General features: G+C 42.2%; 2 protein-coding genes and 1 long non-coding RNA gene across 5 annotated transcripts; 2 read left to right on the top strand and 1 right to left on the bottom strand.

The window, feature by feature from the left end:
* LOC110396237 lies at positions 8,094–10,407 on the bottom strand. Its single transcript, XR_002436863.1, has 2 exons — positions 10,295–10,407; positions 8,094–8,633 (listed from the first exon to the last, which is right to left on the bottom strand). It is a non-coding gene; the product is annotated as an uncharacterized LOC110396237 (long non-coding RNA).
* SMIM8 (small integral membrane protein 8) lies at positions 10,301–12,894 on the top strand. Of its 3 annotated transcripts, none has more exons than XM_021391752.1 (3): positions 10,301–10,454; positions 11,246–11,354; positions 12,551–12,894. In XM_021391752.1, exons 1-3 carry the CDS (start codon positions 10,402–10,404, stop codon positions 12,707–12,709), a joined length of 321 nt encoding a protein of 106 aa, XP_021247427.1. In that variant the 5' UTR covers positions 10,301–10,401; the 3' UTR covers positions 12,710–12,894. The 3 variants fall into 3 exon arrangements, with proteins under 3 accessions (XP_021247427.1, XP_021247426.1, XP_021247428.1); XM_021391751.1 differs by having other exon boundaries at positions 11,213–11,354; XM_021391753.1 differs by lacking the exon at positions 10,301–10,454 and adding an exon at positions 10,478–10,702 and having other exon boundaries at positions 11,213–11,354.
* On the top strand, positions 15,242–22,234 carry C3H6orf163 (chromosome 3 C6orf163 homolog). The gene is made up of 5 exons (XM_021391749.1): positions 15,242–15,477; positions 17,611–17,705; positions 18,224–18,331; positions 20,490–20,692; positions 21,715–22,234. The coding sequence occupies exons 1-5, from the start codon at positions 15,330–15,332 to the stop codon at positions 22,211–22,213; spliced, it is 1,053 nt and encodes a 350-aa protein (XP_021247424.1). The 5' UTR covers positions 15,242–15,329; the 3' UTR covers positions 22,214–22,234.

Raw genomic sequence — 23,181 nt, 5'->3', positions numbered from 1 at the left:
GATGCAGGGTCTGCATAGCAAGAGAGAAAATGTACCTGTTGTAGCAGGAGTTAGTACTGGTGAATGAGCAACTCCAACTGGTAATTCTGAGCACCAGCAGCAATCAGGCCACTGCATTACCAAGCTCAACACAGATGGGAAGCTCAACACTGCTTTTGCTGTTCCTTGAGCCTGCTTCCCATAACAACTACTGCCTATGGCCAGGCTTCTACCGGAAAACAAGGTCCAATGGAAAACATTGGTGCTCCGGCACCAATACTATCAGAGCTGGTGATGTGCTTGAGGAGCTGAGGTAGGCCATAGGAATGAATGTATTCCTGATTTACACTGGGAAGGATGTTGACAGAAGATGTTCTCACAAACTGTTACACAACTACTCCTTCATGCTGCAGGTAAAAAGAACTAGCAGAGAAATATCAGTTGGCTGATATCCTATCAGACGTGTGGTCTTAAATATATTTGTCTCAATGTCAAGAAACCTCAAACGATCTTCATCCACAAGCCTTGGGGGCCACAGGGCTTGTTTTGTGGTGTTGTTTGGGTTATAACCAGCGTGGCCACTCTGTTCAAAGGTGCCTCTAAAAAGTTGAGTTTGCTTTATGCACTGCTGTTGCTATAGAAGATTGTAGATGTTTATTGATGCGTTTGTTTCCATTGGTGATAAGATTAGTTCACTGATACAATGCAAGGAACATATGGAAGGGACCAGTTGTCTAAACAATAAAGTGGACTTCAAAGATAAGAAGTTAATCAGTGGGTGAATGAGAAATAATTGACTTCATGAAGCAGCACTGGTGCAAACTGATGAGAAGAGAGGTTAAGCTACCTGAGGCTGGAGAAGACATTTTATGACCTGTGTGACATTCAGAGCAAGGTGAGGATTAAGAATGACAAAGAAAAGATAAAGTCTTCAAGCACACAACTGAGCAGCAAGGAAAAAAGATGACAGTGGTATGGTGTTTGGGAATGCTTCTAGAAGTGGCAATATGTGGAACAGGATGACAAACATAGTGTCACAACAATCCAGCAAAATTACATTCTGGCTAAAGTAAGGACAAAAGAGGAAAAAGTATGAGCCACATCTTGTAACCTTGAGAGCATTCAGAGGTTCATTTCATGCAGGTGAATCAGAGTGTCAAGAAGGGATGCTGGCTAAAGAAATCAAATAGACTGTGAAAAATATAGATGACATCACTTTGTGTCAAGGTAACGTGCAATGTTCAGGCTGACACCAAAAAGAGTCAAAGGTTTAAGAAAGACAGCAACAAAAGAGCCAGAGGAGAATCTATTTAGTAAAGGGGAAATAAAGACCACAGAAGAAATAGCTTCTGTTGGCATTTACAAAGGGTGTTGTAGTGCAGGCATGTCCCACATGCGGCTCAGCTCAGCTCTCAATGCAGCTGCCCCTGCCCTGTGCCATTGTGGCGGCCTGGCCTGGCCCCAGGTGCACTCCCATCACTCAGCACTAACCAAACATCAGTGCATGATTGGCACTGCTGGGGCTAAAAGCAGTGCACAGAGAGGGCACGGTGCAGAGCTAACTCAAATTATAGCAAATAAGTGTATGTATTCTGGTACATTGGCTAAACACAGTCCTATGAGCAGCAAAAAATATGCAGCCATGCTTTCTGCTTTGATACAGGTATTTGAGAACAGGTTTCAAGACTGACCATTTTTCAGCAGAATGTCAAATATTTTGTATATTTGCAACTCTATTTTCAGTCAATGTACATACATCAAACCAGACATCGATGCATTAGTTTCACAAAAACAAGGTTAAATATCCCACTAGTTTTATGGGGGGGTTCCTCTATTTTTTCCACTGTTTTAATAAAAGTATTAACAATTAAAATAAGTTTTGTTACTTACATACGTTTACTATAATATATATTTTACGAGGGCTGCTTCAAAGTAATGCCTCCTATTTTGTTACTTTGGCCATCGTCAGGGGCAGATGTTGGGGGTATGGCAGTAGAGGCTGAACCTTCCCACCAATATTCCATTACATTTTGTTCCTGCGTGACAGATGGCAGCAGAGGGGCAGCCTGACACAATGGCCTCTGACATGGAAGTGCATATGAAGAAAAGGTGTGGAACTGAATTTCCCCATGTGGGAAAAAATGGCACCCACTTACATCCGTAGACACTTGCTGAACATTTATGGAGACCTAACAGTGGATGTCAGTACAGTGAGGTGGAGGGTGCTGCATTTCAGCAGTGGTGACAGCGGCAGTGGGTCACTGCAGATTGTGCAGATGTTTATGAGCACAGCATGCAGGCTCTTATTCATTGCTGGTGAAAATGCACAGCTATTGGTGGTGACTATGTTGAAAAACATTATTTTGTAGCTGAGAATTTGCTCTATCAAGCAGAGTTATTTTGCTGTTTGTAACTGTTGTAGTTTCCATGCAAATAAATAGGAGGCATTACTTTCAGAATGACCTACATATATGCAGCCCTAGGCAACTCCTTTTCAGTCAGTGTGGCCCGGGCAAGCCAAAAGATTGGACACCCATGCTCTAGTGAGTATTAATGGGTAAGAACATATCCTCCAAGTGCTCAAAAAAAACCAGTGTGTGACAAGAGTGTGGCCTCTTCTCCCGTGTAACTAGTGATAGGACTGGAGGTAATGGCCTCAAGTTGCACCAGGGGAGATTCAGGCTGGATGTTAGGAAGAGAGGGAAAGTGGTCAGGCGCTGGAACGGGCTGCCCAGGGAGGTGGTGGAGTCACCATCCTGGAGGTGCTCAAGAAACGTTTAGATGTTGTACTGGGGGACATGGTTTAGTGAGAAATATTGGTGGTAGATGGACGGTTGGATTAGATGATCTTAGAGGTCTTCTCCAACCTAGGTGATTCTATGATAACAGGAGCAGGCATTGGAGGTTAGATTTACTTCAAGCCCTTGCTCTGTACACAAACACACCTCAATTTGGACAAAAGCTCAATATTAGGAATAATTTTCATCTGCTGTATTTGTTCTACCTGATGTACCAGGAATAAGGACAAAAACAAGGTCCTGGGCTTCTACCACGAGCCCGGCACCATGTCCCCTTTTCCTCCTCCTCTCATACACCATTTATCCCCTGGGTGTGACCTGGACACTCCTTGCCATCAGCATACATCCCTTGGTGAGACACAAGTGACCAGAAGACCTTTGGTATGCCATGTTCCCCTCAGTCATGAAAGTGACTTGCATTGCTCCCTTAACCCTATGCACATACTCTGCTGAGCAGTCTGAATACTCCATCAGATCTGGGAGGATGGAATGAAATTTACTGGGTAAAGTGTTTGAGTAATGCCATTGTTGCTGAACATACCGAATATGAGTAACACTGTTGCTGCTGAACATATCAAATAATTATTTCTATCCTTCAGTGAGGTCTACAGAAGGTTAGGTAATGTGCATGGAATAATGCATCCATCTAGATTTCAATTGGCTCTGCTTATTTAATTACTTTAAAAGCAGAAAACATCTCTGCACAGAGGAAAATGGGGGGAAAGGTAAGAAAATGTAAAAAAAAAAAAAAAAAAAGGCCTACTCAGAAGAAAAGAAGTGGGGAAAGTGTACAAAATGTTATGGGCACAAAGGGTCTAGGCAGCTAGGAGCAAGTAGGAAAACTGCAGGACGAAAGTGCTGTGTTACTGGAAATAGAGATGCAAGGGTGAGAAAGAGCAGGAAGAGTGTGTGCCTGGGAACTGTGGGTCAGTGGCTTCTGTACAGGGAAACAGAGCTAGCTTTGCAGGCTGAGATGGAAAATCACTTTTTCTGATACAAACATTGCTAATCAGGGTTTTTTGTTATATCTCACTTGTTATACTTAACCTTTTCTTTTCTTGACAGGGAAAGATCCATAAACAGTGTCAAATAAAGCAGAGAACAGGAACAGAGAATCACAGAGAAAAATATAAGATCACAAAAAAGCAGAGCTGGTACCAATCTTAAGAGGTCTCTCTCTAGCTTTTATAAATATATATATATGCATATATGTATATGCATATATAACTTAATAAAAGCATAATCTCAGCACTTTTCTTCTAAAACACCAAGGATCAGCTCAGTGCTTTGAGAAAAGGAAGAAAAAAACATAGGCACAAAGGTTTCTGTAAACAACCAAACAAATCATAAAACTTAACTTTGGATCTTCATTTTGTAATTGCATTTTCCCCTTATTTTGTTTGCTGATATAAGGGAGTGTTTTGTTGCTGATTCTTTGCGCTTGTTTCATGGAATTCCCACTGCTACCCAGCAGCAGTCTAAAGTCCACAGGCTGAGAAGCATGGATTTACTCTGTTCTCTGACCCTAAGAAGGCTTCATCATGCTTATAATTCCTCCTATCTGATGTTTGTCCAGCTTGTTCCTAAATGTATGGAAGCTCCACTGCCTCCCCAGCATGATGCATATATTCCATCGCTCCCCTACAGAAGAAGAGGCAGCAAGAAACCCCCAAGAAACAGAGAGGCATGGTCTAGCTCAATTCAAAGTCACCTCACCAAGCTGGACACGCACCAGCTCACATTGTTGAGCATTGGCAACAGGAGATTAACTGCTGCCAGAAGTCACTCACCTTGCAATGCCTTTGCGTCTTGATCAACAGCGAGAGTGCCAGTGTGAGTGGATTTCCAGGCCAACAAGTGAATGCGGAGAGCTCAGAAAAATTAGCTTTGTTCATATAACCTGTTTCTTATAAAATGAGTAAAGGGCTCTGTTGTATTGCTACATATCGCTTTTTAAAGCTCTTCAGAAACAAGCTGGATAAAGCATGTAATTCTGACAAGCCCTGACAAACACAGCCCCGCTGCTCTGTGGTCTGGTCAGGCTTGCTTAGACCGCTGCTGGTTGTGGTGCAGCAGAGCCCGTGCTCCTCCGTCTGATGCAAGCACAGGTTTGCCACCCAGTTCATCATTACATGCTTCCACTGGAAGTGGAGGCCCCTGGACAACACATGTAAAAGTAATGGCTGTAGCTTGTTTTTCTCCCACTGAAATCAACAAAGAGCGATCGATAGATTCTTTGCACTGAATTTCATTGATGTGAACTCTCCATTAACATGTAATAATACATGGAGCCTTCTCCTGCAAATGCCATTAACCTAGGCAGAGAAATCCTGCTGTGGAGGAGGAGACATCCATGAGGTGATGTTTATCCGACGTCAACCAGGACATCAGGTTCAGGGCTAAGAAAAGTCCAGTCCATTGCCTTCATCTTCCATACCTTATTGATTTTAGCCTCTCACTATTCCATGCCTATTATTAACTTTTAATTCCTCAGAGCAAGAAGCTTGCCATTATGTACAACTATAAACCTCTGGCTACTGCAATAAGTTGTATTAAATGTGGAATTCTGTAACCAATTAAATCGTGCTTAAAATAGGCATGGTGTGTAAAAACATCAGCCTAAATATTTCTTTGTCAGGAGACTACAGGAAGGAAAAGAAAAGACTAGACAGGAGATGGTTCATCTGGCTGGTTTGGGATTACACCTGATTTTGAGTGGCTTGGGACAAATCCCTTTCCTTTCTGGGCTTCAGTACCTACAGTTGCCAAACATTCATTTCTTTGAAAATATCACATATAGACTACATCTTCAGTTGGTTTTCATAACCTTGAGCATGCCTGGTGTTCTTTTTTACAGCTAGTAGAAGCAAAATCCTGTCTTGTTTTGTATTTGGGGAAACCACAAACAACACTTAACAACCCAGCAGCTGCTGGGTGTGATGCTTTGCCAGCTGCTAATTGCTGTGGTCTTTCCTCCACTGCAGATGAATGTTTTTTGAGAGAGGGCAGGCACAGTTTACAGTTTTCTTTGTTATTTTGTTAAATTATATAATTAAAAAAATTAAACTCAGAAGAATCTAAAACGACTTTAAAAATTTGTGGTGTCTGTATGCAACCAACACAGCTGTTGCAGCATTTTCCATCAACTTCATGACAAATAGATCACCACTCTCTCCTATGCTCTCCCAAGTAGACAAAAACTCCCTCTGCAGCAAATGATCTTCAGCCTTGATAAGTATCCCTGCTTCATTCAGGCTACTATTGTAAGGCTTTTGTCAAATCTTATAAAAATGAACTGACAAAATCAAAAGATTTCCACCTGAACAAGCAGTAGAAACAAAGTCAGTAATCAATGGCTACTCCAAAGTTTGTATCTCTTTGGTAGTTACCAGCAGGGCAACGAGAGCAGGATTATGTCTGTGTTTCGTGCTGGCAGATGGGAGGCTTCCATGAGGCCGTTATCAAGCCTAACACTAGAAAAACAACCTCTCATTTGGTAATATTGTATTTTGCAACAAGAAACTCTAACTTACCTGTGCAGCAGTGAGAGATTACAGCTGACCCCCCCATTTTCTAGTGGCATTAGCAATCAGCAGTCCATTTCCAAGAAAGGGAGTTGCTGCTTAGAGCCCTGAAAATGGAAACTGCTGGTCTCCTAGGTAATATAACCTGAACAATGAAAGCTGATCATCCCTTCTGGCACACCATTCAAACCAGAACCTGATCATCAGAAAGATACCAGGAAATTAATGCATTTGTTTAAAGTCACAAGGCTTTATCTGCGTCCTCTGAGTGTTCATCCATACCCACTGACAATACGTCAGTAACCACTAAAAGCTCAGCCTGCACACCCTATGCTTTTACCTTGGCAGAGCAGCGGGCAGTGACCAGTGATGTCTGTGAGACACGGACAGCCCTAGTGCCTGCAAACCAAGAACTAGTGTGACTGTGCCAGTCCTGTGTGAACACATGCACATGCTGTACATCCATGCAGAGCTTGCCTTTCATATGCGATTCCTGCCAGAATTCGCTGAAGGATCCAGCTAGTTTCCCATTTCAGATGCTCTGTAATTACCAGCTGTTGTCTCATCAAACTCATGCTCTCTCTTCAATTATTGACTTTACTGCAGCATCAAAATAGCAAAAGAGGCCTTCAGGAAATACTGAGTCCTCTTGTTAGTTTCTACATTTATTTATTTTTAATCTTGTGCATGTGTAAAACTTCAAATCGCTGTATGGAATTGTGATAGCATTTCTGAAGTCATACAGAAGTCCTAAGAACCTTGAGTGCCACCATGTCTGCTCTTTGACAGAAAGCCTACAGTTTTATTTTAATGACTAAGTGATTGAATAAGTGTGTATGCCCTGTCCTAACACATCTTAACAAGCGTCAATGCTTTGACCTATTCTATTTGGTCATTTTTATCTGGGATGTGGCTATACTGCTCAGTAACATTAGTAACAGGAACAGAAAGCCTGAATTCACTGCATCAGGGGAGGGTTAGGAAAAGGTTCTTCACCAGAGGCTGATGGGCATGGAGCAGGCTGCCCAGGGCAGTGGGTACGGCCCCGAGCTGCCAGAGTTCAAGGAGCATTTGGTCAATGCTCTCAGACATAGGGTTTGAGTTTCGGGTGGTGCTGGTGGAGCCAGGAGTTGGACTCAGTGATCCTGTGGGTCCCTTCCAACTCGGGATATTCTATGGTTCTGTGATTCTACAGTTCCTATAGAGATGGGGAAAAAAAAGCTGAAAAAATCCCCAACGGCCCATTTGTTCTATTAGTCAGAACTGCATGCTTATGATAAGATTGGTTGAATGTCAAAGGTGTTTTTCTTTACTTTCTTTCTTTTCTCTTTCAGGTATATATCCATCCTACCTAGTTCCCAAATATTAGGCACTGTCTCTCCCCGCTGCATTTTGTATGTTGTGGTGTTTATAAAATACAACTGTAAAGTGTAGGAAGTCTGAATAGCTCACAGACTGCATAGCCAGAGCCCCTCACCATGCATTCTGTTCCGTCAAACCTCTGAAGTTCCTACCTCCGGAGTCTTCCCAGGAGCTGTGCTCCCTGACACCAAAGTGAAGGGTGCCTAAATCAGAAAAAGCAGCATGCAAAAGGGAGAACCCAGCACTGCGGACACTTCTCTGCTCTTCCTTTACAGGAGGCTTTCACCTTCCAAAGAGGACGCTCCATGTTTTTGTACTATTCTGTTCCCAACTGGAAACAGTTCGCCCACTCATTTATGAAAGTACAGCCAAGGTACATTTTCTCTTCCACAATGCATTCAGACAAAAAAAATTTTAAGCTTGATCAGAATTTGCAGAATAACAATTGCTTTAATCTGGGCTGCAAAGCACGGCTGGGGGATTTTTCTGACAAAAAGACAGAACAGTTAACAAGTGTTTAGAAGGCATGTACATAATGCTATGGAACACAAAAGATTTGCTTTAAAAGATTTTCATTTTTAACACATTTACTGCCTTAAAACTACTTTGGATCATCAATGGTAGGTTCCTGACAAATACATGCCGCTGTCTGAAAACTCTGCTTTCTTTCAACGAGACAGATGCGAATGAGCAATAGCAGCTGAAAAGTGGCATAAGGACCCTCGAGACTTTCAGGAATCGAGCAGCAAACACACGGACAGCTCTCAGTGGCATCTTTGTCTTGCTGGAGACCTGTATACTTCTCCTTCTGCATTTATTTCCTCCATATGGCCATTCTGTTCACATGCCTCTGTGAAACAATTGTTCTGCTTGCCGTTAACTGTGAATAAGGTGAGGATGTACATATAATTCCAATTTTTTCCTTTCCCTTCTCACCCACTGTCCTTTCCACAGGCTTTTTCAGGTCTTTCTGTCAAAAAAAAAAAAAAAAAATTATAAATAAAACCCAATTGCCAACTCTATTTAAAATACAAATTTGGTGTCAAAAACACTGCATGCAATTACACACCACACATTCATGTATGAAAATCCTAACCAATATAAAGTTGCCACTCTCACACAAGTCATACCACTGCTGAAGTCCCTGTGTTTATACAAAAAGATTTTCTTTTGAGATCTGTAACGGTGTGCATCTAAAATAGGGATAAGCTTATCGGTAGCTCGAGGCGTCCTATCTTCATTTTGAAGACAGTGCAAAGCTTTCCCTTTGTGCGGCGCTTGAAATAAGCAGGAGCTGTGAGGTGAATCAGCAAAGATGCAGCGGCACGCCACTGTTCCCAGCACTGCATTAGGTTGGCTATTGCATGCCAACAGCGTCTGCAGGTTACACTATCAGATTTGTTCTGTTCTCCACTGAGACTCTTCCGTGGCTCGAACAATGAGGGGATGTGAGTCTCACAAGAAGCAGGAGCTGCTATTAAGTTCCGAATGGCCACAGCACACAGCACAATACTGAATGTGGAATCCCAAAGGAATTTGTTTAAAAGGAAAATAAATCTCGATAACAGCCCTAGGCTTTGAATAGGAAGATTTTTTGTGTGTGTGTTTACTTTTCAGGAGAGATACTCAGATAATAAGATGATGGCTGACTTGTAAAGACTCAGAAATACCACAGATGTTTACATTTCTACCCTTTAAAGAACACCATCTATAAAAAGATTCCAGACAACTTTGTAAGCACTGATGGATAGAGATTTTCAACATCCTTTTGGGTCAGACGCCTACAGAATATTGACACTGCAGGTAAATTAGGCACTTCCCACAGTCAGGAGGCAGAATTGGAAACAGCGCGCAGTGCCAGCTTTTCTTCACTGATCTGGATCATGGAGAATGATCAGCAGCCTAACAGCATTTACCACTGTCCCGATGGCAAAGTGGCTGCATTCTCAGGCAGGCATGTTCTGGCATAAACCTATCCTACCACCACCTGCAAAATATTACTATCACCCAGGCTGGTCCTGGGGCAAGAGCTTTATCTGTATATCTTTATACGTTAGGAAATACTACTTTTCTGAGCGTGGTCAGGGGCTGGAATGGGCTGCCCAGGGAGGTGGTGGAGTCACCGTCCCTGGAGGTGTTCAAGGAACGATTAGACGTTGTGTTGCGGGACGTGGTCTAGTGAGAACTATTGGTGGTAGGTGGATGGTTGGACTGGATGATCTTGTAGCTCTTTTCCAACCTTGGTGATGCTCTGATTCTATGATTTTATGATCTGCGTGGTTGCAGTTAGCGAGTGACACCAACTGCTGGGAAGAAGTGCGCATGCTGATAAGGGTGGACTCTCCTCAATGTGGCAATGTAAACGTTTCGTGTCCCCATGTAAAAGGTGTCAGTGACTTGAGAGATAAGTGCAGATCTCTCCTGCAGTACAGCAAAAACTCCACTTTCACTCAGAGAAACAAGACACTCCCCTCCCCCAAACTCCCCCCCCAAAAAAAGAGTTGTACAAAAACTGGGTATAACTTCTTTCAATCACACAAGCACCCAAACAAACGAAAGCAGCAAGCTTCACTCAGACGTAGCTTTTTTTCTACTCAAAGGATTCTACACAGAATCAGCTGTGCAGCATACCCTGCCACAATAGCTCCGCGACGAACAGATGGCGTCCCAGCCCGCCCCCGGGGGCACCTCCTCCTCCTCACCCGCGCTCCGGCGGCCTCCGGCCACGAGGGGGCGCCATGGCTGAGGCGCGCCCCGCCCCCCACAGGGGAGGCCCTGTCAGCCGTGCGGGGTGAGTGGCGGCGGGGGAGGGGGGAAAGGGGGGAGTAGGGAGCGCGCGGAAGCACGCGGAGTCGCGGCCGTTGATCGTGGGCGTTAACGGTCGCCCTCTGCCGTGAGGGGAGCGGCGGCGGCGCCCGGGCCTCGTTCCTTGCGGGGTTTCCTCTCGGAAGCCTTCTCTCGCCGAAAGGCCCCTCCCCTGCGGGACATCCCTGTGGACTGCGGGGCAAGGCGGCCTGAGTGCCCCGTGCCTGCCCGCCGGTAGGCCGGGCTGCCCGAGAGCTGTTGTTCGCCGTTGCTTAGGTGTCCTGCGGCATGGCTCGTGCCCTTGTGTGTGAAAATGAGACTGGAGCCTTGGGGTGGTAGTGGTGACCACACCAGTAAGGGGTGAAGGCTGTTCTATCACGTGTAAGGTTAAAAAATAAAAAAGAACATGTGCTGACGGTTTCTTGTGGCAGTATTTTTTCAGGCAGCGGACTGTAGGTACCCAAAGGTAAATAAAAAAGCAAGCCCATTACAAGTAGGTATGCATTTGCTATATGGGCACCTTGAACAGTGTGGTTTAGGATGCAAAATTTGACTGAAAGTTTCAATCAAATCAGATTTGATTGAAAATCAGTGTGCTTCAGCTGGAGATCTTAGGTAACAGCAAAGTCAGTCGGTAGTGTATGCCCAAACTGAAGTCTGTGTTGGAAGAAGACAAGCTGAATGATTGCTCTGTGAATGTAGCTCTTTTAGTTTATTTGATAAATATATATTTTCTGTTTTTAGGAAGTATTCACCATCAATTAAAATGTCTTCCAGCAAAACTCCAAATGAAAATGAAACACCCAAAGAGAGAAATCCAGGGCTGAGGGGTGCCCGAACAACCACTCTGTTCCGAGCTGTGAACCCGGAGCTTTTCATTAAACCTGTAAGAGGCTCTTGCTGAGAGAAACTAAATATGTTCAGAGATGCGTTTGCTTTAAAACAATAATCACAATTCAGTGTGCATTATCCAACAGTCTCTTGTTAAGCACACCACCCTGTAACATAATCATAGAATCATAGAAAGGCCTGGGTTGGAAAGGACCTCTAAGATCTTCTAGTTTCAATCCCCCTGCTGAGTGCAGGGTTGCCAACCACTAGACCAGGCTGCCCAGAGCCACGTCCAGCCTGGCCTTGAATGCCTCTAACTAAAAATGTTTTTGTTTCTTTTCCCACTCTGGTTGTTAAGAGCCCAGAGTTTTACATTGTTTATTATAACTTTTATTTCACTATTACATTGTCTGATTATTTTGTACCTGGTAGAGTTACTTTCAGAAAGAAATTTGTAATTACTTGTAATTTGACAGGTTAAGTAATAGGAGTTCTCTTTCATATTTGAAACTAGCAATCAGAAGGCATTATAAAAGTACCTCAAAAGTTAATATAAAAATAGAGGCAATATTTACCTATTCCTGGTATGGAGTTTTTTTTTTTCTTCTTAACATAATGAAAGATGCTGACATGGCAGGATTCTTCAAAAAGGCTTTTATAAGGGATAGCAATGTGATTTAAATGTATTGACCAATATTCTTTGCTACAGTATTTGCTTTTATAGTTAAGCTGATGATACTCTGACTTTATTTACACTTGCAAAATCCAGGGGTGTCAGTAAGACAATATGAAACCTTGTGGACATAATAAATGTAGCTTCTGTGGTGATGATAAGTGATCTCTTTTAGAGAAATACAGTGAAGGCTACTTGGCAGGAGCAAAGCACATTGTCTGAGCAGAATATACAGATAATTTTCGTTTGAAACTTGTAGTAGTAATCTTCAGTATTTGGCTGTGGCCAGTTCATTCACGCTCAAGCAGCATTTGTAACCTGCAAAAGACAGAGCATGGGCCAGTGCCTCTGGAAATGGAGTGACCTCTTTCTCAGAGAGACTTTTTTTTGCTTCCAGAAAATCATGTCTCTCTTCTCGGCGCTTATCAAAGTCACTCAGTCTGAAGGAAGGCAGTGATGAGTTTTCCAGCTATCACAATAGTTTACTCTTCACTTTATGAGCTAAGATTGAAGGATGTAATGTTTGCGATGAATGAAGAATATTTTGACTAAAAATGCATGCTGATTTTTTTTGTCAGAACAAACCTGTGATGGTGTTTGGACTCGTAGCAGTTACCCTCTGCGTGGCCTACCTTGGTTATTTGCATGCGACGGTAGAGAATAAAAAGGATCTCTATGAAGCTGTCGACAGTGAGGGGTCCAGATACATGAGGAGAAAAACTTCCAAGTGGGACTGACGACATAAGGAAGGAAATAAGCACATCAGCCATAGATCTTCTCAAGGCTGAAAACTACTGTTTTTCCTCTGTCCATTAAAATAATGGTTAAATCTCTGTTGTGCCTTTTAATCCAGTATAAGTTCCATTATAAAATACCATGCCTGTAGAAATAAATTGTAATTAAGATACATACAAACATAAAATCGATTTTAAGAATTGTTGTCTGTGATCTTCATAGTATGTCTAGACTGGTAGATGCCTCAGAAATTCATGTGGTTCAGCTCATTTTCCTCTTTGCTTTCACTAAGTGAAAACAGGGATTTGCCTCTTATTTTTTAAACAGGAGTACATAGTGTGTTGTGTGAAAACGTTGGTCTTTTGATCTTTTGAAAGTTGATAATTACGGTGTTGCAAGTAAAAATAACTTTAAGGCGAGAAGATCTGATAAAGATTTGTATCAGACGGTGCCCTGTGGGAGTGGCAGGAGGGAGGTAGTTGTGACATCTCCTTAGCACGTGAGGTGGTCCCACACAAGCCTTCCTGCTCCACTTTGCCAAACTGTGCAGGTGGGTACTTCCCTGTTGCAGCACTGAGGCCTTACCCTGTGCTTCTTCAGCTCTGTCTGTATCTGACGCTTCCTGGCAGACTAGAACGCGTGGTGGGTGCTGCATTCCAGTCTGGTTGCGCTTTTTTTCCATTCAGCTCCTCGTAGTTACACTGTCTTCAAGGGCGCCCAAGAAGTTGAGAGACCTTCTTGCTAACCCCTTTCTGGCCAAGGTGGCTTCTGTTGGGCCAAGGAAGAAAGAACACGTGAAAGGCATCTGCTTTGCTACTCTGGGAGTTGCTTCTGGGGAAAAAATATTATTGAAGATAGAAAAAAGATGATGGACTACCTTGGGGGACAGCAGAATCTCTATGGAATTCCAGCTACGGTATTTGCATCTAAATCCTTTCTTTTGAACATGTGATTTTCCTCCTGTCCGTGTTTTGTAATCATCTGTATGCTAAGTTCAGCTGGATCTTGGTTTAGCTGCCTCCTTTACGAGAAGGGAAGCAAGCTATATAAAAGCATTTGAAAGCCTTTAAAATGTATTCCTCTCTGGGAGCCTACAGCAAGGTCCTAGAGCAAATCCAAAAGCGTGCAGGTGAGGAGAGGCCGACTTGCCTTTTGATTGGTGAAAGAATTTCTAGGTAAATTGATCGAATGCTCAGAACCATCAGATGCTCTGCATGTCCTGTAGAACGTGTTTTCTTTTTAAGTGCGAGGTGATGGGCCATTATGCAAGAAAGGCTAGACAGGATGCTAGCCATTAACATGCAGGACTCTCCTATGTTTGCATGAGTTTAACGGAATGATTACAAAATGCCACAAAAAAAGGCCTTCAACCAAGCTTTTTAAGTACGCACTTTGGCCCGTCTACATGCAGACGATTCAAAGAGAGAAAGCCCAGTCTGTCTCATTTTCACATATTTGGGGAAAGTGTGGGATTTGGGTTCTTAAATTTTGACTTACATTTTGTAGAGTGAATATGGATCTGCAAGTTACTGGGGGGGAGGGGGGGGTGAAAGGAAGTGAAGGAGAAAGGTGTGAGACTGATGGTGCCCAGACTGAAGGAGGAGTGAATGTTGAGATTTGTTCTTATTTTTAAGTACCTTCTCCATATTTATTTGCAGATACGTGACTATCTTGATGCTACAAAAATGATATATAAATAGGAGGTAAAGCAGTGCCAGTGCAGAAAAGAATGTTACTAAATTAACGGTCACTCTGGTATTAATACTGGCATTTGCCATTGTAGTTATCTGATTCATACACATAACAATGACGTGTGAATTGGGATTTATGCAAAAAGATACACCCAAGGAGAACTACATTAGTAGTAAAATTTGTTCACACTGAAAGCACTGCTTCCTTTGTGTGTCTGGAGGATAAGAAAACGACTCTGAGGCAATCTCTTTTGTCCTGTTTCCTTCAATTTCATTTTCAGTATAGTAATAAATATTCACAACGGATGATAGCTGGCTTGACAGGAACTGAGTCAAAATGATTTCCCGTGCAGAGGCTTTTTCTGCTCCTTGCCTGTCCCATATCTTCTGTGCTGACTTTCCCATCTTTACCAACAGCAGCAACAAAATGCTATGATTCAGACATCTGAAGCAGCAGCTATTGTTGTGCTCCTAAAATCTCCTTAGAGTACACGGTTTGAATGGGAATTGTTGACATCCAGCAACAAAAAGCTGCACTACAAAGCCAAAGCCTGCTGCGCTGCTGCTGAACTATTACCAGGCAAGCTCTGTGAGCACAGAGTCCCACCTGGTAACAGTTGCTATGTGGGGGGCTGTACCAGAGCTGGAAGGGGTCGATTCACACAAACCTCCCTCATATGCCTGCAACCTCTGCACATTACTGAGCTGGCAGCATGGGAATCTCGATCTGAAGGCAAACATTTCAGATAACTTGGTGAAACATAAGTCAGTGATTTCCCACTCTTCCCTCGATTTAATTTTTTTTTTTTTTTTTTTTTTTTTTTTTTTTTTTTTTGTAGCAGCAATAAGGACTTGGCCTGCAAGCAAGAGATCCATCCAGAGTGCAGTTCTGACAGTTCAGTAACCGTATTGCAGAAATACGGTTACCACAATGATTAGAAGCGCAGATTTGGATTCCTTTGTTTGCTGTGCTGTATGTTCAAAAATAATACCACCACCACCTTCTAACGCTATTTTCGATCGGATTCGGGAGTATAAGCCCTTCAGGACACGGTATTACACTCATCGTGATATACTGGGTGAGTTTGTTTCCGAAATCCTTGCCTCACGCTCTGAGAATTAGGAAAACTCAAAGTGCTTCTCTATCCAAGAGTCAAGAAGGCAGTCTTGGTAAGAAAACTGCGGTGACCTTCTGAATACACATAAATCCTGCATATTTGGAGGGAGGCAGGGTCGGCTGTCCTGTGGTGCATGAAGGCATTCAGATTTGTGCACAATGAAGTGCGAAACAGAATTTGCTGTAACACTTAGCAAATGTTTTCTAAGGCTCACTTGGCTGACATTTGCAAAGATCATTCCCTAATTCTTCAGCATGACACAGCTAGGATGCTGTATCCTGAATCCTGCCTTCTCATACCCAAGTCTGTCTGTTGACCATCACTTGAGCCAAGTTGAAATCTTATTTCAGTCAAAACCAATTTTTCCATTGATATTGATAGGATTATGAACAAAAAGAGTCTTTCATCCTGCTATTTTAGCAGAGTTATCATCCTAAATCTCAGTGTTATGTCTGTGTTACACATAGCACAACTTAAACATGAACACAAGTTTAAAAAAAAAAACCATAATCACTATCTTAACTTTAGGAAAGAGCTAAGCAGCTGACAGACTGCTCCAAAGAATGATATGGCATGCTGATAGGAACACTCTCCAAGGCTGAGGGTTGATTTTTCTGGCATAGCAGAATTGTAACCTCAAAGATGAAGGAGAACATATGGTCGCATTCGTATGTGTGAGGATCTAACACGAGCCTGAAGCATCTTTATATGCTATGCCTAATTATCATAGAGGTTTCTGATCATTGGTATACAGTTTTGTAGAAATTGCATTGTGAATTTTAATTAACACATGTTGCAATAGGAATGTGTTTGGTTTTTCTATTTTAAACAAGCAGGAGATTGCCAGTGTACTGAGAGGAATGGAGTGAATGCTGAGTACATCTCAGGAGGCAAGGCCTCTGCCCTACGTTGACATACACAACATAAAACACATCCAGAAAGCCATAGGAAGTCTTTTTAAGTTATTTTCTCATTACTACTAAGTATAATGAACTGGGGAAAAGCTGTGCAGAGGGCACAACATGCTTCTTGTTAAGATTTCTGCATTGTTGGACTAATGTTTATTTTGCTGATGTAAATCAGTTGACTCCTTGTCTCATTCCTCTACCGTTTTCCATGTACTTCATGTTAGCTCCATGAGAGGACTCTGCCCACCCATAAAGTGGATAGGGAAGGCTGGAGTGAAAGTGGGAGATTCAGCCCTGCAGTGGCTGTTTGAAAGCTTGAATCTTCTGGTCCTTTTTTGTTTTCTTAATAACTTAGGGTAAGCATTTGTGACTCTTCAGTCCTGCCAAGCATGGAGAATAGGATCCAATGCAATGCTTAGCCAAGACACTGAGTAGGAAAGAGGGACGATCTGAAGTCCCCTTTTTGAGGGGGGGTTTTACATTGCAGGAAGTCAACTTTATCCACCTCTCTCTTCAGCATCTTCTCTTCTGTGCAACCCTTGGTGCTGAAGACTGACCTTTGCAATGAATGAGCAGAGCTGCCTGCTTACTTTCATCATGAGGAGACTCCCCATTTTGCCACTAAAGGGAGCAACTCCCGTCCTACACTCAGCGCAACAGCATGGCTCACTTCTTGCTGCTCTGCTCCTTCTTTTCAGAAGGGATTAATTGTGCTCCTGCACCACTGCCCTGAGCCTTCCTTGGGTCCAGCAGCTCCAAAGGCAAAGAAGGTTTTTTATATGTGCGTGCTCTGTTCCAGATACCTAAGAAGTGTCCACCAGGCCATTACTTCTTGTGAGCTCCAAGAGCAGCATGAAGGCATTGGAGCATCTTCCTCAACTTTGGAATGTTAAAATTTGCACCTTCAGAAAGAGGATTTAATTATTCTTAAGTTCTGAGCCAGGACTCTACCCTAATTCCATAAGGCCCTTTTTTAAAGCCCAACTTGTACAATTACATTTGTGGAACCACATAGGCTATCATATATTTACCTATATGTAAGTGTATGTGAAATGAAACTGCGTGGGTTTTAGCCTTGTAATGTTTAACTTAGCTGTAGAACCAAACAAAGCAGTGAGAGGAGAAGGCAGAATTTTCTGCATTCTGGTTATTTGCTGCATGTGATCCTCTTATGTTGATTGTACAGAGATTGGAGCAAGCATTCAACAAGAAGAGCGTGAAAGGAAGGAAGCAGAGGTACAAGAGCGCATTGAAAAAATGAAAGCTGAGCTTTGGTCTCAGGTAAATTAAGTTATACCACTGTCATTTAAACAATTATGATTCTTTGGAATAATTAATAAAGAACATGGAGGTTACAGCAACAGAGCTTTTATTAATTTCCACTCATTCTTTGTTCAGATCTTTGAGTGCACATATTTCAGTGTGCGTGTATTTCCACAGTTTCTGATCTCAACAAAGCCTACTTTGAACCAACAACAAATTTTATATCTGGCCAGAAAATGGCCTGTAAAACATACAAGAGATATTGGTTAGTAAAGCTGTTCCCTGTGGTGCTGTGTAAGATTCCGAAACTTCCCTTTATGTTAAATGTGTGTACATTGTGTTTAGTACTGTGGCAGCTCAGTGCTATTGTATTGAGCACATTCTTACCAAAGGGGCCGAAATGCATTTTACCATATGGTTTTAAATTAATTTTAAATAGAAAATACAAAACTATTGATTACATTACCTCTGCTTTATCTTAATAGGATATTAATAGAGCCTGAGCAGCTGTATTTATATAATAACTTGTTTTAAAGGCTGAACAGCACAAAGAAGATGCAGTGGATAAAGCTCTCAGAGAGGCAGCTGCTAACCACAGTGTGTTTGTACAAGACCTTAAACTAAAACTTGGAAAGGAAATAAGGGTATGGAATAGTTTGCTTTCTTTACGTCAGAAATATGATGGAATTGTCTTTTTGACATCCAATAATGTCAGTCTATGTTAAAAATGTGTGGGTTTTTTTTTCTTATGTTTGAGATAACCAGGACCTTCATTCATTTGAGATGTGAACTCCAGCTCTCAGCTAGCTGGATTTTTAGTTTGCTTTCAGCACATTTCACTTTTTTTTTTTTTTAATCGAATCAAGTTTGTGGACCTTGTTGGAGGTTGGCTGTAAGGCCCTCATTGAGCCAGCCACTTAAGCTGATAGGTGCACTTCTTAAGGTCAATTAAACACAGGCTTACCTTTCAATCTCTTCTGAAGTTTTGTGTACATCAAAGCTGGAAATGTATTTATCTGATTTACTGAACCTGGAGCCTAAATGATGCAGCAGAGGAGAAGGAAAACCGCCAGCATACATGTATTTCTAAATTAAGCATGCCGACTGCAGCTTTGTATTTCTGTACACACTTAGCAGACATTTTACATGGCTGTTTGGGTATCTGGGAGAACTGCCAGAGGTATGTACAAGGAGAGAGGAAAGTAGCAGAGTTCCCTACTCTCTGCTCTGTGTTACCGGGCCTCATACCACTGTCACTGCCTTCCATCAGCCTATGGGGTGCCCACAGGGAATCGCTGGAGTGTTTGCTTGGGTATTTTGTTGCATACAAGATTCTAAATAGCTGGCTGTTTGTACTACAGGCAGTCACAGCACTGTGCTTGGCATTTCAAGAGGAAAAGCAGTGAGGTTTACAGTGCTCTTAAGTTGTTGGCAGAGCTCACTTCATTTTATGGAGCTACTTTCCAAAGGAGCTCTGTCTTTCGCTGTTACAGCATCTGCTGACAGTAGTTGGCAGAAGCTCAGTTCCTTGTGTTTAACCATTCAATTACATGCCATAAGTCTATTGTACATCTTCGTAGAACTCAGTGCTCAGGGTTTGAACACGTATTATTTGCACGGGAAAAAAAATTGGCTCTAGTGACTTGGGAGCAGAGAGAATTCTACATCTAGAACAAAAGAAAAGGCAGATATAACTGAAGTGATGGCAATGTGTTTCACTTTCACTGGTTTGTCTTTCTTGCAGTTCATTTTAGATGTGAGCTAGCCGCTTGTAGCTTGGAGAGGTGGAAGTTCTTTCATGTGTAGGATAACCACACAGGACAGCCTTCTGCCTTCACCTGATGGCCTCAGGGCTGTCTGTCTGCAACAATAGCTTTAGCTGGGCTTCTTGTAGGCAGCTCCTAGTATTTTTCACTCCACTTCTCAGCAGTAGACAAACAACCAGTATCCACAAAAATGTGAATGGTGGCAAAGCATCATAGATCACTGGGCGAAGAGTTAGGTGGGCTGAGCTGCTTTCCTGGGTAGTTGGATTTGGCATGGCCTATAGACAGCAACAGATGTGTATTGGTATAAGTTGAGTTGTCTGAGATGCCACGTGTATGTATGTCCATCCAGACCACCTAAGAATAGTGTTGTCACACCTTTATTTACCAAACCAAGCAGTATCTTACTGATAAGCATAGCAAGGACCAGACTTCATCTCACTCTGAACCATGTCACCAGCCATGTGAGCTTGTGAAGAAAGTGTATCAGGGAATGTTTAGTTCTTAAGCATGAAACATGGATGATGTAGAATGATGCTTTTAAGGACATGATTAGGTTAGCACCTTGTTTACTGGTGATGAAAGATGCAGAGAATCTCAAAGTAATGCAAAGAAAGGTCTTAGGAAGACATCGGATGGGCCTGATGTGGTGAGAAGAGCTGTATGGAAGCAGAGGACATGCTACTTGTCTACTGCATGGTACTAAAACAGCAGTTTTCACTGCCCGAATTGGCATCAGGCCATCATAAAGATGCCAGAATTTTAGTTTCATTTTAAAAACAGCTCCAGAATTTTTATTTGGGGTGTACGTATTCCAGTGTGTTGGTTACTGTGGATACCCCCATATAAAATTCCCATCTGATGATAACATTTCCCTCTGTTACACCATAGTCCTGAGCTGTGGACTGAGCTCTGGCCACTCTTAACCTATGACCAAAATGTTTTCCTGAAGGCTGTTGTTCTGCTGGGCTTTGCCTAAAGATGACTGAGCAATGAATAGTTACTGCTGCTCACATCTACTTTTAACCTTGCTTAGGAAGCAGTGAGGAAAGCAAAGGCAGAGATGAAGGAGTACATGGAGGAGGAGCAGAGGAGAGAGACTGAAGCTGCAGAGCAGCGCATGGCTCACAAGCTCCAGTGTGCCCTGCTGGAGTGCGCCAAGGAGAAGATGCAAGCGGTGGCCAAAGCCAGGAAGCAGGAGAGAGAGGCTGCACTGAGCGAGGCAGCCATGCAGCACAGGTGCTCCTAGTGCTTTCCTGACTTGGCTGCTAGATGAGCTGTGCTAGAGAAAATGGCCTGTTATGTCAGTGTGGCAGGACTTCCAGGAAAAGACTCTTTAGAAAAAAGCCACTGGAAATGCCAGGTGACCAGCAAAAGTCCTAAGGTTCCTCACTGACTCCACACACAGAAGTAAAACCTATTATTTTGTTCCTAAATGCAAATAACATAAACCAAGGATCCAAAAGTTTTGCTTTTTATGACTGATGTGCAATCACTGGAAAAATGGGCTCGTGGGCCTGTTGTGCCATGCAAGGCATCTCTGCAAAACTGGAAAAAAAATTGTCTATGAGGAAATCTGCAGGGTGGAGGATAATTTATTCGGATAGATAAGCAGTGGAGGGAAAAATAACGGAGGGCAGAAACTGTTTCCTCTACATTCAGCTCTTTGGTTCTGTAGCCTTAATGGTGCCTAACGTGTCATTCCTTACATGTCCCTGAGCCAGCTCTGGTGAACAGCCCCCATAATATTTTGTGTTACAAATTCTATGCTTTATTACTGACCTGCTTATAGAAAGATGTTCTCAGTACAACTTAAAAAAAAACTATGGATGAATCCGCAGTTTAGAAATCAGTTCCTATGTTTCACTTTGAGACAGCATTTTTACTTGGAGGCAGAGTTGTTCAAAGTCTATTTGAAAATGAGTATGTTCTTAAATGTCAGCCTAAAGAGAGACCCAAATGAAGCATGAAATATTAGTCCTTTAAGTTACATTTCTTCATCTGGAAACAATCATCATTAAAATATCACTGGAAATCCTTGCGGAAACAGAATCTTCTGCAGTTGGATATCCAGCTACCCTTCTCTGTGTCATCAGTGGCCTTTTATTACTCTATTTTGTTACAGAGGTCCTATGTAAGTCTTGATTTTGTGCATATTTGTAGTTGAATAAGAAAGGTTTTTGAAATAGATAAAGTGTTTTATTTTTTATAATCTTTAATCGCAGGTATTCCATACCATTATTTTCTTCCTTTTAAAACAGAAAGCACATAGAGCAGCTCAAAGAAGAAAGCATGTTAACTGAGGAACTATATCGTAAGACTATAGAGCAATTAAACAAAGACAAATGTAATGAGATGAATATTACCCTGAGTATCAAACAAAAAGACAGTCAGATTGAAATGGAAAAACAGCTGAAAGATTTGGAGACTATACATCTTGGTGAATTGGAAAAAGTGATGATTACGCTGAAAGCTGCTGAAGACCAGGTAAAGACTCTTGAACAAAAGCTGGAAAAGATGAGAGCTTGGAAGGACAGCCTGGAAACTGAAATACAAGCAACAAGACAAGCTTTTCAAAAGTATATTGATGCAACATTTCCTAACCTGTCCCCGGGACAAGCAGATTTTATTCTGCCATTCAGAACAACATTTGAACCAAAGGACACCCTGGAAGAAGCAGAAGGCAGTGACAACAAATGTGAGAGATCAAGTGCTGTGAGTGTGAAGGCCACAGCCATGAGTAAACAGCACTTCAAGTAGGTGATGCTGAAAAATATAAATTCATTGCAGTTCACTGAATTACATGGGTGTGTTTGGAATTATTATTAGAGAAAAAATATATAGAGAAAAATAATCACTACTATTTCACTAAAGAAGTGATAATCTATGCTGGGAAATTGTCCATTAATTTCCATGAAATTTCACTAGGTGAATCTGATAACTCTCTGTATTAAATTGCACAAGGTGACCCAACTCACGCTTCTTCAATAAATTGGATTCCGTACACCATTCTAGTATATTATTAAATAATAATCTGTTACCTAGATAGAGTGAAGTGAGGTAGGACAGGTCTGGAACTGGCCTCTGCTATGTTAAGAATAAAAAGAAGTCAGAATGACAGCTGACAGACAAAAAAAAAGTACATTATTAAAAAAGCAAGGAGAAACTTTCCATCCACCCTCTTTGGATGTAAATTTGAAACACCAATATTGTGCATTAACTTATTTTTCCAGTATCTTTTTTCCAATTTTTAAATGAAATAAAATTCTTAACCAGAACACGTAAGATTTTCTAGAAGGGTTCTGCATTCTCCAGAGCACTCCAGATGGTTTACATTATCAACTGTTCTAGCAGCAGCTTATGCTTATGCATGCGGAGTCTTTTACCACAAAGAAAAATGACAGAATCATAGAATGGCTTGTGCTGGAAGGAGCCTTAAAGATCATCAAAAGAGTTCAACAATAAGCAGACTGTGACAGCCAGTAATGGGGAGTGCTGGTCTCCACCTCCATACGGGACACTGCCACCTATCACAGAATCACAAAATACCCCGAGTTGGAAGGGGCATACAAAGATCATCAAGTCCAGTTCCTGACTCCACTCAGGAGCACTCAGAATTCAAACGCTGCTTGAATTCCAGCAGATTTGGGGCCGTGATTGGACCACTGACCACAGGAGCTGTGTGCCAGCAACTGGAGAGGCTGGAGTGCATGTTGTATGGGAGCATA

The sequence above is a fragment of the Numida meleagris genome, chromosome 3 (assembly GCF_002078875.1).
Source record: "Numida meleagris isolate 19003 breed g44 Domestic line chromosome 3, NumMel1.0, whole genome shotgun sequence".
Lineage (NCBI taxonomy): Eukaryota > Metazoa > Chordata > Aves > Galliformes > Numididae > Numida > Numida meleagris.
The sequence above is the reverse complement of the archived record's forward strand: the minus strand, read 5'-3'. Positions and strand labels throughout refer to the sequence as shown.